Source organism: Daktulosphaira vitifoliae, unplaced genomic scaffold (genome assembly GCF_025091365.1).
Source record: "Daktulosphaira vitifoliae isolate Bord-2020 unplaced genomic scaffold, ASM2509136v1 Scaffold_5, whole genome shotgun sequence".
In the NCBI taxonomy this organism is placed as follows: domain Eukaryota; kingdom Metazoa; phylum Arthropoda; class Insecta; order Hemiptera; family Phylloxeridae; genus Daktulosphaira; species Daktulosphaira vitifoliae.
Window position 1 is genome coordinate 21,153,456 of NW_026099576.1, and position 14,111 is coordinate 21,167,566.

The 14,111-nt window shown below is 26.8% G+C and overlaps 2 protein-coding genes across 5 annotated transcripts in view; both read left to right on the forward strand.

Moving 5' to 3' along the window:
- LOC126907937 (uncharacterized) overlaps positions 1-8,243 on the forward strand; it is a 15,003-nt gene extending 6,760 nt beyond the window's left edge. For 2 of the 3 annotated variants that reach the window (XM_050689652.1, XM_050689653.1), the window contains exons 2-3: positions 5,657-6,431; positions 7,113-8,243. In XM_050689652.1, coding sequence (XP_050545609.1) covers positions 5,657-6,431; positions 7,113-7,980 — 1,643 coding nt within the window. In that variant the 3' untranslated portion in view covers positions 7,981-8,243. Of the gene's footprint in view, positions 1-5,553; positions 6,432-7,112 lie in introns of those variants that run through there. The other variant, XM_050689651.1, reaches the window with a different exon arrangement.
- The window catches only part of LOC126907934 (uncharacterized), a 119,515-nt gene that overhangs the window by 66,686 nt on the left and 38,718 nt on the right, over positions 1-14,111 (forward strand). The gene's annotated exons all lie outside the window — the stretch shown is intronic.

The window sequence follows — 14,111 nt, forward strand, 5'->3', positions numbered from 1 at the left end:
CATCTCTAGGTGTCCAGCAGGTTGTATTATCCATTTAATATTTCAATTGCTTAATAAATATTTATTTATATCGTTGTTAACCTAAAGTGTTATATATATATATTGTAGTGCGACCCTTGGTAGTTCCTCTAAGGGAATATAAATTAAATAGGAAACTTCAGTACCTAAGGTAGATATAGCCTAGCCAGCTATCCCCCGTTGGTCCCTTAGAATACTGTCGACGGGCATTTAGACTAAACCCCTAAATAGCGACGTAACACTTATAAAAGACAAGTCATCACCAACATTTTTTTTACAGTATACCAAACAAAAGAGACATATCTAAGGTATTAATAAAAAAAAATTCTTTCTATACATCCATTTTTAAAAGAGTAATGGCAGTTTTTATAAAATTTTATTTACTTCTGTGCATTATCAAACTTGATTTATCAATAATACAAAATCAACTTGTAATTATGCATATATTTTTTTAGCTTCGATTTATTTTAATATATATTCCCCTTTGTATGATGTAGTAAATAGCTGAGAAAGTATTGAACTACGTTGATTTTAGTATAATATAAACTTTACAACAATAGTAAGCAATTTTTGAATTCTTAAGCAATATAATAATTCCATATAAAAGGGAAATGCAGGGTAAGCAAATTAATAATGTTGGTAAAAAGTGTATAAAAGGGAAACATGAAAAGTATAGGGGGACTGGACGTTTTGACGAAGTAACGTCGAGTTACGGATCAGAAGATTGGACGCGAGTATCTTTGTTCGATTTAATTTTGTTTAGTGTTACATTTTGATATTACCTTTTTGACTTTGTGTTTATTTCGTTTCTTAAATAAAATAACTATTTAAAAATCTGGACTTCGCGTAAATATTTTATATTCACCGTGCTTTTAGAATTGTGTGTGTGTGTGTGCAGCTACAGTCAAGGTTGGACTGCTGGTCCTTTAGTCAATCTTAATAGTTAGTGTACGTACTGGCTAGTTTTTGGGCTAAACCGTCTTTTAGTAGGTATAGTAAAAAGGTAGTTGTGCTGGTGGCTGACAAGGAGCCACCCTTCAGTCTTCTACTTTTGAGCTAGACCTTGCTGACGGGTCTAAACTCTAACCCTTTTGTTGTTCACTAATTTGAGGGTTTGGGGCTGACCAGTGTATCCAACGGGAGGACTCGAGAAGAGCTTGAAACGACGAACTAGTCGTCATATATAGTAACAAACATTAATTAATTTGTGTAAAACTTTTGTGTCTAGGTCGGGACACTATCGATATACGTCAATGCTTAATTAAAATAACGTGCAACTAAAAATTATAAAAAAAACTATTCTATAATTTTTAATGCATATATAATGATTTATAAGTGTAATATTAGTTTGGAAAAGTAAAGTACAGTAAATAATTTATCGATTATAAAACTAAAATACATTTATGAAATTGAAAATTATAATTGTTAGTTTTTAAAATTTTTTTTTTTACATAATTACGAATTTTCTTATATATTAAATATAGGCTATCAGATATTAATTAATAATTACACATAGTATAAATAAAATATTTGATAATTAATTAATAAATGCGATTTTTTTAAAAGATTAATTACTGTTCTGGTAATATTACCCATAGTTTATCCATATTAAAGTAAATATAAAGTAATAAAAAAATAATTACTGGTAATTTTACATCTCTATAAATATAACATTAGGGTGACCGTAAGCTAAATTGTTAGGTTTTTTTAATAAAATTTAGAAGGGCCACCCCCTAGAATTGTTTGAATACACAAAAAAAAATAATTGTTCAAAGTTGGTTATTTTCAAAATTGTCAAACTCTAAGATGGTATCTTCATAAGTTCATAAAAATTTTTTTGTAGTTATAACATTTTTCTATAAAAAAGATATCTACAAAAATGTTCGAAAAATTATTATTTAGCCGAACAAAAAATGAAAATGCAAATGTTCTATATTAAAGTTGATACTATTAACTTGATTTATTTTATAAACCGTCCACTGCAGAAAAAAAATGTTCACACAAAAGTTGTTTTAAATTAAATTTTCTATTTATTTTTTATCTAACGTTTTTTTTTTTTACCATTTACTATTCACAAGGTACATTAAATAATTTGTAAAATAAATTAAAATAAAATATTCAGACTTACATATTAATAAAATACTAAAAACTACTTTACAACTAAACAAACGTATAAAAAATTAAACTAGATATTCAAAAAATTTCTTATTTTTAGAAGTCTTGATATAAAATACTTTTATTGTAATTAACAAAATAACACCGATATTTTGTAATAATCTGTAGTAGATATTGTTTTTGTGCTTCATCTTTTGTTAAAATACTATTGTATTCTTCGATGAGCTTCATTATTTACAATTTCTTTTACTTTTCTATATGTATTGTTGTCTTTCTATAACATATAATCTAAATATAATAAATCAGTTTCAATTTCAAATCTTTCAAAAGTTTTTTTTTATTCCTTTGTAGTGAAGTCTTCAATATTTTAATTTTTATATTCATAAATTTCATTTTAACTTAAAACTACACATTTTTGTGTAAATGGAGCTTCTTCGCGATTATTAAATGAATTCACCATTTTAATTTTGGTGTCTTCAGATAAATTATCATCAAAAAATCCAAATGCTGCTGTTTCGGATACTAAATACCATAAGTGACCGGACAGGTCTTTTAAAACTACTTTATAAATATCTATATCTATTGTTTCATCTTCAATCATTTTTTTTATATTTTTTCAAACATTTTTTTCTTCACGATAAAGTATATTACATTTGCTTTAATTTAAGATATATATAAAAGTGTCATACTTTTTGGAACACTTCATAAGTTAAGTTTTTTAAGTTAGTTGTTTAAAAAGTTAATTTTTAGTGAAAAAGTTGTCATTTTAAATCTCTCCTGTAGGTAAGTAAAGTGTCAGATTTATAAATAAAATATACCAAATGATAGGTAAAGACATCATGCATTTATATAAAAAAAAAATTACGTTGATTTGGTTATTTTTAAAAAATTTATGGCAATTTTAGGTAAATAAAATTGAAAAAATTTTGAAAATTAGCCATTTTTAAATTTGTATTTTTTTCAGAGGTTTCCCCCATTTACGGGGAACGAGAGAATTTTTTTCAATTTTTGAGGGTAATGTCTTCGACTAGATACAATTTGTGATATTTTGACGTATCATTGAAAGAAATCGGTTGGATGAGAGTTGAGAGAAAGTGGTAACAGACACAAAAAAAAAAACATCATAGTAAAACTAATGCCATTTTAGCGTCGCATCGATGCTAAAAAAAATTATTGTAGCTTTAATAAACTGGATGGAAATAAAACAATATCTTATTTATAGTATTTAAATTTAGATTATCTATGTGTTTATGTAGTTGCAATGTGCTTTACCGCTAGGTTCCTAACAGTTGACTAATCTGTACCTAAACGGGGCAAAGCTGGCCCTATATAATTTATATCCCACTAAAAGGGCAGTTAGCGATTTCATGGCCAAATAAATATAGACTCTCAACTAATAACGATAAAAAGCATTTATTTCTATTTAATATTATTTAAGTATAACCTGACTGGATCTCTAGAGATGTTAGTCGTATCCAAGTTAGGTGAGCGACGGCGAAGAGTGTACACAACCCGAGATATAATAAAAAGTAAAACAATAATAGTAATTCATTTAGTAACCACAACAATATTGCACGAGTTAACTTATCAGATCAATAAAGTTAAGTTGCCGCAAGCGTGGTAAAATATCGACTGACTTTATTATGGTTACAATTAACTTAAGAACAGTGTGTAATCAGTTTGTTTACACCCGCGCGCCTTATACTCATAGTTAAGTTGTAGGGCCGTTTGTGCTCATCAGGCTCTAGTATAGTTGTAAATTGTTGATGTTGGTGAAGGACGAATAATCTGTCCGTAACATAATAATCAAAATATATTTTCTTGATATAGATTCATACCTCCAATAGATCCAGGTACAAATCAAAAAGATGTAATTAAAGTATCTGGATATTATTTGTAAGGAATCTGGTTGGAAATAATGAATCACATTAGTATATTTTATTTTGGTAAACTATACAGTGTAAATAGTATAATAAAAGACGAAATAAGTTGCATAAATTTTCGAATAATAAAAGAACATGTATCACAATTATTAATTTGTAGGTATACAGAAATAATGAAGAATTATCATACATTATTATCTGTTTTATTATATGTACAATATAGATGCAATCAACTACTACTATAATTGTTTGGTTAAATTATTCGATAAATCCAAAAAAATGCTCGAAGGATTGCATAGAGCTATAATTACTTTAAATAAATCATCAATACGGAGTGTTTAATACAGCTCTAAATCGAATTCATTAAGTATTTTCAAATGGGTTACAGTTTTTCTCAGTTTATTGAAGAACAATTATTTTTCTCAGAAAAACTTTAGAAATTTACATAATGATAATAAAATCGAAATAATTGAAAAATTTCTCGTAAATTTTAAAATCTATTTCAATATATTTAATTCTATGTTATCAAACTATAAGGTTATACTAAAAATTCAAATGCCATTCACTATTAAATAAAAAACTTAAACATTTTATTAAATTCAAAATATGTGTTCCCATTTAAAAAAACAAAGTTGACACCCTTACAAGGCATTAGGGATGAACATAAAAAGTTTTAAATAGTTAATAATTCAAGAATAATGTGTAACTGAAGATAACCAAAATAAAAAAAATGTTTAAATTATTATTACTCTGTAAGTAATTGAGTGGGTTACGATAAAAAAAATCACCTTGTATATTGTAAAATTCATTCTACATTAAAATATACAATTCTCTCACCTCATTCCTTATCCTCGGCATAACTAAAGACTTAAGATAAAATAAAACCACGAACGTTAACGAATCCGCGCGAATACCACCGGGCGCTGCGTTCAAACACATATTTTAATACTTTTTGTATCATTATATGTAAATTGTATCTATAATTTTCATAATATTAGCAACTCGTTTTGTCTTAAAATAATAATTATATAAATTCTTTTTAGAATCTTTTAATTTTAAATATGTATATATACATTAAATTCATGAATTTGCACACAGAACAAATATTAATAACTACAGAATGTTCATTTTATTTTGATATTGATGAACAGTATTAATGTTTAATCAAATTAAAGTATTGAACTTAAACAATAATTTTATTTTCAATTTAAATAAACCTTTTAAATATTTTAAAATAAATTATTTTTGAAAGTAATAATCCATATCATTAAATATATACAATAATATATCATTAAATACATTTTTTAATATAATACAAAATGTTCTTGAAAGCATTTGATGTTATAAACACAGAATTTATCCATAAATAGGTGATAATATAACTTATACATCCTGTAAAATATTATAAAAAACAGTGCTATATTTCATTGAAATATATGTTCACTGTCGTATAAAAATATTTATATCATTCATACATAAGTTTTATTGACAAATAAGTGATATTAAATAATAATGAAAACATTTTCATATATTATAATTCTTCTTAAGTTTTAAACGAAAAATTTTCATTATAGTATTTTTTACAATGAAATTTTATTCGTTTATTTTAATATCTATTATCTTTTTTTTTTTGCAACCAGATGAAAAAGTTCATTGTAAAAGTTATCATTCTATGTATGAAAATTATATAGAAACGGTGGTGAATCACATTTATTCACAGATTATATCGTATCGAAAACAAGATTCTAATCATTCTATTGGTATAGAGGAAGCATTCCAACCAAACTATAACCTATTAAATTTTAGACAAAAATATGATTACACAATAAGTATTATCAATTTCAAGTATCATGAAATTTTAAGAAAATACCTTGATTTAATTAATCTTTTACTAGGACACTGTCAGCGATTTTATAATGAAAATAAATCATCGATACATTTTATTTCTTGTGTACAATTTCTTGAAATAGTTGTGAACATTTCCAAGAATATGATTGAAAATTTACACAATGCAATGAAGTTTATAAGTTACATAGATATAAAATTTTTGTTTTTTGAAGGTTGCATGGTGCCACATTCTGAAATTCATGTAATCGAATTTATACATAAGTACGTCTTAGAAAAAAGTGTAGAAACCAACTCTTTTGATCTCAACAAATCACCTTATGAAATAAATTTGGAGAATTTGACAAAATTTTATACAGACGCTTCAATAAGAGTAAACAATTTTTTTCGAAATATTACGAACTTGAATACTTTAATAATAAATGATTTGAAAGAAATTAAAATTGCGGAATTATCTTATGACTTAAATTTCTTAAACAGAGATATACTTGATAAGTTTTTTAATGAAATTATAGAAGTTTGGTACCAAAACCTAGGATTTGAAGAATTTCTTAACCCTAAAACAGATGAGTAAGCATTCTTATATTTAAAAATATTTTGTATAATATATCATTGACAGTATTCGAAACGACTCTTGTTAATATTTAAAAAAAAATTATTGCGCTACGAAGTCTACATAATACTAAGTATTAATATTATAAGTCTTATAATATGAATTTAGTAATAATATATTACAATACTTTTTCATTATAGCACACCAATTTATTATGATATTTTTTACGTAGTTAGCTTATCGAAAATGAATAATTATATATGAACATAATTGTGCAATGTAAAGTTTAAGTAATATGATTTAGAATCATTATTAGCAGTATTTTATTCAGTGAATTAATTTATAATTTTGGTCTCATAATAACAAAAACATAATTTTGTACGTAATAAATTTTTAACATTAAATTATCTATGGTATTTAACAAAAAGTATTAATAAGCTCGTAGAAATTTATGAAATACTCTTAAAATATTATTATATTTTTAATTTATTAACACAAAAAAATCGTGTCAAACTTTATTCATTTTTTATTTCTTAATAATTAAATAAAAAACTAACAATTTATAATACAAATTCTATATTTTTAACCATTTTTGAGTAATTAACATGAATGAAAACAAACCAATGTCTTGTTAACAATATTTAATTAAATATTTTTTATGTATGTTTATAATAATCAAAATATATTTTTTCATTTAGTTTCATACCTCCAATAGATCCAGATACAAATCAAAATGATGGAATTGAAGCTCTTAATATTATTCGTAAGGAATCTGGTTGGGAAAAAATGAACCACATTAGTATAGTTTATTTTGGTAAAAATATCAGTGTAGATCGTATAATAAATGATGAAGTTAGTAACATAAATTTTCAAATAAAAAAGGAACACGTATCACAATTATTAAGATGTAGATTTACAGAAATAATGAAGAACTATCGTACATTAATATCTGCTTTTTTATATGTATGCAATAAAGATGCAGTCAACTACTACCATATTTGTTTGATTAAATTATTTAGCTCATTCGCCAAATCAAAAAAAATGCTTAAAGAATTGTATGAAGCTCTAGTTACTTTAAATGAATCATCAATATGGAATGTTCATTTAAGCTCTAAATCGAGTTTACATAAAATTTTTAGTTGGGTTGCAGGTTTTCTTAAATTATTAGAAAACAATGATTTTTCTCTAAAAAATATTGTTGAAAATAAATTTGAAATGGTTGAGCAACTTCTTGTAATTTTTAAAAACCATTTAAATATCTTTAGTGATAATTTACGGAGCGATTTGAGTACATATGACACCCGATGTTCAATGGATATAAAATTTGAAAATGTTAAGGATTATGTAAGCTATTTTAGGAACCTAGGAGTTATATCATTTAGTTCAAATTCTGAATTAATCAACCAAATTATTCATAATGCGTGTAATTATTTTGAAAAATTTTTTGAGTATGTTAGTAAATCTTGTTATGAAGATTTGGGTTTTGAAAAACTTTCGCACTGTAAAAACAAAGAATTAGACACTAAACTTCTTTGCGTAAAAAAAGTATCAACAGATTTTATTTAAAAATTAAATATGGTTTTATTATTTCTTTATTATGGTTAATTATTAAATTTATTTATCTAATATAAAATTTAATGATCATCACTAAAATTATTATTTTAGTTTATAATCTCCCTATCATTTGCTATATTTGTAATATCTTCACTTGCACACTTGATATAATATATTTTTAAAATAATTTACTTTTTATAAATATATACTGATGAATAACCTGTTTTGTTTTTACTGATAATAATATTAATATTAAAAAATAATAACTTTTTTTATATTGTATTTTATTTAAACAAATTGTCAAAATTAGATATAGTAGTCGACTCTTGTGATAACGTGTTCTTTAAAAACCGTTAACCCAATTTTTTGACAAACAAATCTAATTGAATACTGGACTCGGTGAGAAGGTTTTCTAGTTATTCCAGAATCTCTCTCGGGGATCGAGGTCGTATCACGAGAGATATTACTAGTAATTACTCTATCATATATGTGGTACAGTCGCCAAATATGAACGTGAATGGGTTACTAAGGATGGGGACAAATTGCATGACGATGATACTAATTTGTTCGCCCCGAAATGTCTAGTGTGTTGTAGGCGCACGTCTGTGTGAAACATGTGCGTATTCGCTCGAGGTAGTGTAGATGACAAGCGCGTCGTCTAATTATATAATTGTTGTAAGTTACGCGTTCGGTTAAGACAGATGCGATATGTTTCTACAGGTTTTCGCGTCACCTGTGCGAAGGTGAATTATGTCAGATATCAACTATTTTATACCCCATTTATACCAAGTTTGATAGGATTTTTTTAAAGAGAGTTACAGAAATATTTCGGAAGTTTGCCTACTGATCTATGATTATTGTAATTTGAAATTGTATGGCTTCACTGTTAAAAAATGTATTTTACTTATTTTTGTTAGATGTATTGCAGTTTTATTAAACATAAAAATACCGGTATAAACTGGTGACAAATGAAAATTTTTAGATACGGTTAATTTATGTTTTGAAATTCTTAAAAAAAATTGAAGACCAGCGTTTGAAACTAGTTCAAAAATAACAAAACCTATATTTTTATTTTTAGCACTTCAACACCAAATCGAAAAAGTATAGAACTTCATGGGAATAATGACAGTAATAGAATAACATAGTGACCATTGCTTATTAATATAAAAATTATCGCGATTAATTGTTATATTCTTTAATATCAATAATGCAATAAATACTGGCGGTTATCAATGATAGGTAAGATGGAGTCACCTTATGTATTTACTCAGAGTAATATGGAGGCTATTCATATATTATATGAATCTTCAAATTGGCTTCTGGCATAGACACGTATCAATTGTAATAAACCAAAAAGAAAAAGAAAAGAAAGCGGAAATTTAAATTTGACTTACTTAATATGGTACGTAATGGTATGGTTATTTGGTACAATCCAATGTTGATTATGAGTTGACACTGTATTTCACACGTTGTACACTTTAAGTTCGACAGTAAATATGACCGTTTGAGAATAAAGCGTTTAATTATAAATAATGCGAAACCGTTACACAAAATCTATGACTGTATTATTATATGTAGGAGATTCTATACACTCTATATTTTTTATAATTATAATCAAATGATGTATCTTTAGTTGACTTTGTAGAATGAGTATATTGTTTGAGAGATTATATTTTATTGAGAGATCGACACCAATATTTCTTAAATTTTCCTTTGGCCTGGCCAAAACAAGATCCAGAAATATTTACATCTATGTAAAAGATTTGTCAAGGCGGAATTGTGGTGGCCCAATGTATCCCGGTGCTAAAATAAAGCACCTTGAAAGGATGCGGCACAATAATCACCAAGACAAAAATTAAACATTAAAACATATATTCGTAAGTTTCTCTGTGCTGTCTGCCGGCATGATGTTCGTTAAAACAAAGACATTAAACCTTAAAAGACTAGCTACCCAATACACATAGGCTTACAAATATATTCTAACCTAATACACCTAACTTTAAAAATCTTTAATTGCAACCTTTACTCTGTCTGCCGGCGCGATGTTCGTTAGAACAAAGACATTAAACCTTAAAAGACTAGCTACCCAATAAGTATAGGATTGCAATACACTTAGTCATATAATAAATATTTATCATTAACTGAGAAAATTAGAGTTGATTCGGTTTTATTACATATATAAGAAAATTTTGTTTTAAAATATTAATTGACATTTATTTCCATGATAAAAATAAAACATTATTATTTAATGAACAAATTAAATTAAAATAATAGATTCACCAAAACAAAATTCACTTTAAAATCTCTAAGTGTCATTTAGTTTTAAAGAAAAATATTCTAAGTCCAAATAAATTAAAAAAAACGACTAAGTCCTAGAGAGTAAGAATCTTGAGTAGAGTGTCGCAGATTTTGTGTATTTTAATATCGCCGAAAGAACTGATTTTAATAGGAAAAAATGGGTTTTTATAGTAGACGAGGGTCGTGTAGCGATCCCTAGTGTGATCTCAGAAACTGTAGATCTTAATTAATAGTTAAATGTGATTGGCTGTAGCTAATTAAAAACCCACACATGGGCGTGACTTTGAATCTGTACGATAATCAGATTTAATTGCCTAATTTATTGATTATTTTAAGTTTTAAATAAGGGAACCCTGTTTTGGTGATCTTGTAAATTCACAATATATGACATACATGTACAAAAGATAACATAATATAATATTTTAATATTATAAGTAATAATATAATATTACACAATGATCTAAATCTGCCAATTAGCTCGTTACAAACATTAATGTTTTACTTTAATTACTATTTTATTTTTAGTGATCACTTAAATTTTTTTTGCCACTACTGTAGTAAATAGCTAAGAAGGTATCAAATAACTTCGATATTAGTTTAGTATAAGTTTTTAACACTGCAGTAAGCAATTTTAAATTCTTAAGTAAAATATTATTCTCATATAAGGGAAAATGCAGGGTAAGTAATTTAAAATTTTTGAGAACAAGAATGTATAAAGGGAAACGAGAAAAGTAATGGTGGATTGACGTTTTGACTAATACTTGTCTAGTTACGAGTCACGTTTGGTGCGTATAACTTTCTATTTTTGAACTACTTAATTTATATCGTGTTACATTTTTATATTGTATTTTCATTTTGTGTTCCGTAAATAGAAGATAACTATTCAAAAACCTGTACTTAGTGTAAATATTTTTATCCACCGCGTTATTAAAATTGTGTGTGTGCGGCCAGAGTGAAGATTAGACTGGTGGTCCTTTAGTCTACCTTAACAATTAGTGTGCATGCTGCTGGCTGTCTAAGAGTCACCCTTCAGTCTAATACTTTTGAACTAGACCATGCTGACGGGTCTAAACTCCAGTGGCGTATTTACAAATTTGCTCAGGGGGGGGGATGAAATGAATAATTCTCCATAGACTTGTGGGGGCTTCCCCCTCCCCGCCACCCCACAAAGTCCAAGAAACTAAATAACATAACATAAAAATTTTATTTTTAAAGTTCACCAACTTATCACTTAATTAAAACACAATATTATTAAGTTATTATACACTAACTAGGCTCCGCCTAGCTGGTGCTCCGCCCCAGACCCGGGGCCCTAAAAAAATATTGATAGCGCTTGTTCAAGGAGGGGCCAATCTCTCTTAAATACACCCCTGTTATACACAAAAATTATTAATAATCTAATTATAATAATTGTTTTTATATTATAGAATAATTAAAAAAAAATTTAGCAGGTTATTATAAGTGGCACACTATAAATTTAAATTAAAATTAATATTAAAAATAAAAATAAAAATTTAATTTTGATAAATATATTAGTAACTGCGATTTAACGATGAACATCATAGTTATCATAGATGAACCCCAATTCAAAGGATAAACTCATAGTCTCATACATCATATATGAGAAAAAAGCAAATTATTCCTTGATAAAAATAGGGCAAATGCAAAATAGTGTCCTACTAATAATACATAATACACCATATAAATAAGGTTCATAATACGTATCAGCAGAAATGAATCACTGCGCATAATACAACCATGCGCGTGGACTTAAAAAAAAAGCTCGTAAAATGTGAAAAATGAACGGATTGAATTGATTTTTTTATCATATGTCAGGAATGTCATTGGGCGGGTCTGATGAAAATTTCAAACCTTAAGTCGTAAAACGCTGGCGTCAGCGAGCGTTTTTCTCGAAAACGGTCGAAATTTTAAAACGCTCGCGGGCGAGCGGCAAAAATTTTCCGACCTTCGCCAATAATTTTCCCGGAGTCTGGTGACCGAGTACTTTCGTTAAAAAAAAAATTTTTGAAAATCCGAGCACGCTAAGTAATTTTCCCAGAAAAGCGTTTTTTTCCTTGTTCTATTATATAATAAGATTATTTACAAAATACTTCAATTTTTAAATTAACTACAACACAAAATCCAATTTTCTATTTTTTTGAATACTAAGTTCATTTATGACTTCATCTGGTGAAACTTCTATTGTCCGGTAAATTGCCAATAAAGCCAGCCCATTAAGTCTAGTCTAATAATAAAAAAATAAACTATTATTTTAATACTAATTTATAATTGTATTCCAATAATAAATAGAAAATATATTTACTTCTGTCATACTATTCCTAAGATAGGACTTAATCCTTTTTAGGCTGGAAAAGCATCGCTCAGGAGTAGCGGTGGACACAGGCAATGTACAAAATATTTTAAGAAGCCCATAAATATTAGGGTATATTACTTTGTCGCCAAACCAGTAGAAATAGAATTATTTTCTGGTGGTGAATTTGAAACTTTCCTTTTGAAAAAATTTAAAATGGATTCTTTATTACTTTTCCCCATTGAACTAGTATTCATGTTTTACAATCAAACAAATCACATTTACATTAAAACTCCCTTAACCCAACAGTAAATTTGAACAACATAACTGTTATTTACACGCGTTTATCGTTTACGTTGCTTCTCAGCACGCTTCACAACTCGTGATCATCAGTGTTACCAAAATTATTTAATATTTAATAAAACAATAGAGGTCTAACTCATAACTGATATCATTTTTATAAAAAAAAAAAAATTCACTTTTTTTTTTCAATATTGATTTTAACATTCATTTTCATAATTTCGTTCATTCAATAATCAAAAAAATTATTTTAAAAAACCTACCGGGGGGGGATATGACCCCCATATCCCCCCCCCGTAAATACGCCACTGCTAAACTCTACCCCTTTAGTAGTTCACGAATTGAAAAGATTGGGGTTGACCAGTTTGCCCGGCGGGAATACTTGAGAAGAAACAAAACGTCGAACTTGACATTAAAAGTACTAATTAAATTGTGTACTTTTTTTTGTGCCTATGTCGGCGTACTACCGACGTACAACACTACTATCATATATCATTATCAAACAATTTTTTTTAAGTAATAATAAGAGTATAATAACATATTTTCTTTTTTTAGTAAATGATAAAAGTAAATAATTAATATTATTCAATAATAATGATTAATTATGACAGAACTAATAATAATAATATGCATTTATGGTGAATTTATGTTTTGTGTTAACATTAATATTATAACGAGAATGAATTTTTATAACAATATAAGACAATTCTATTGTTGCCTTAAATATGATCTTGTTCTCTTCATACATAGTAATAGTCTTTAAAAATAAAAAGTGACATTTATCGATCTTCTAGAATTTTGCCCTCAGTAAATTTAATTGTAGCTATTTAGTTCTGTAAATGATAGGTATGGGAGTGAACTTAATGTTAAGAGCTATGGTTTAGTTTATAGATTTCATATTTTTATTTGAATAATTTTGTATGAATTAAAGTAGTAAAAATTAGTTTCATGAATATTTGAGAAACTTCTAGAGTGATTTTTCCACATAAATAACCATCAATTTTAGTAACTTTAAATTAAATTAAAGCTATATTAAAAATATTATTAATTTAAAAACTAAAAGAAACCCAGAACAGGGGGGTCGTGGCAAAGTGGTGATGTAGCATAGTTGGATCAAGTATAATGATATCTGACAATGATTAGTTTTTTAGCTTCGATGCGAAGCGGAGAAGGTATTAATTTTACTATGATGTGTTTTTTTTTTTTTTTTTTTTTTTTTTTTTTTTTTTTTTTT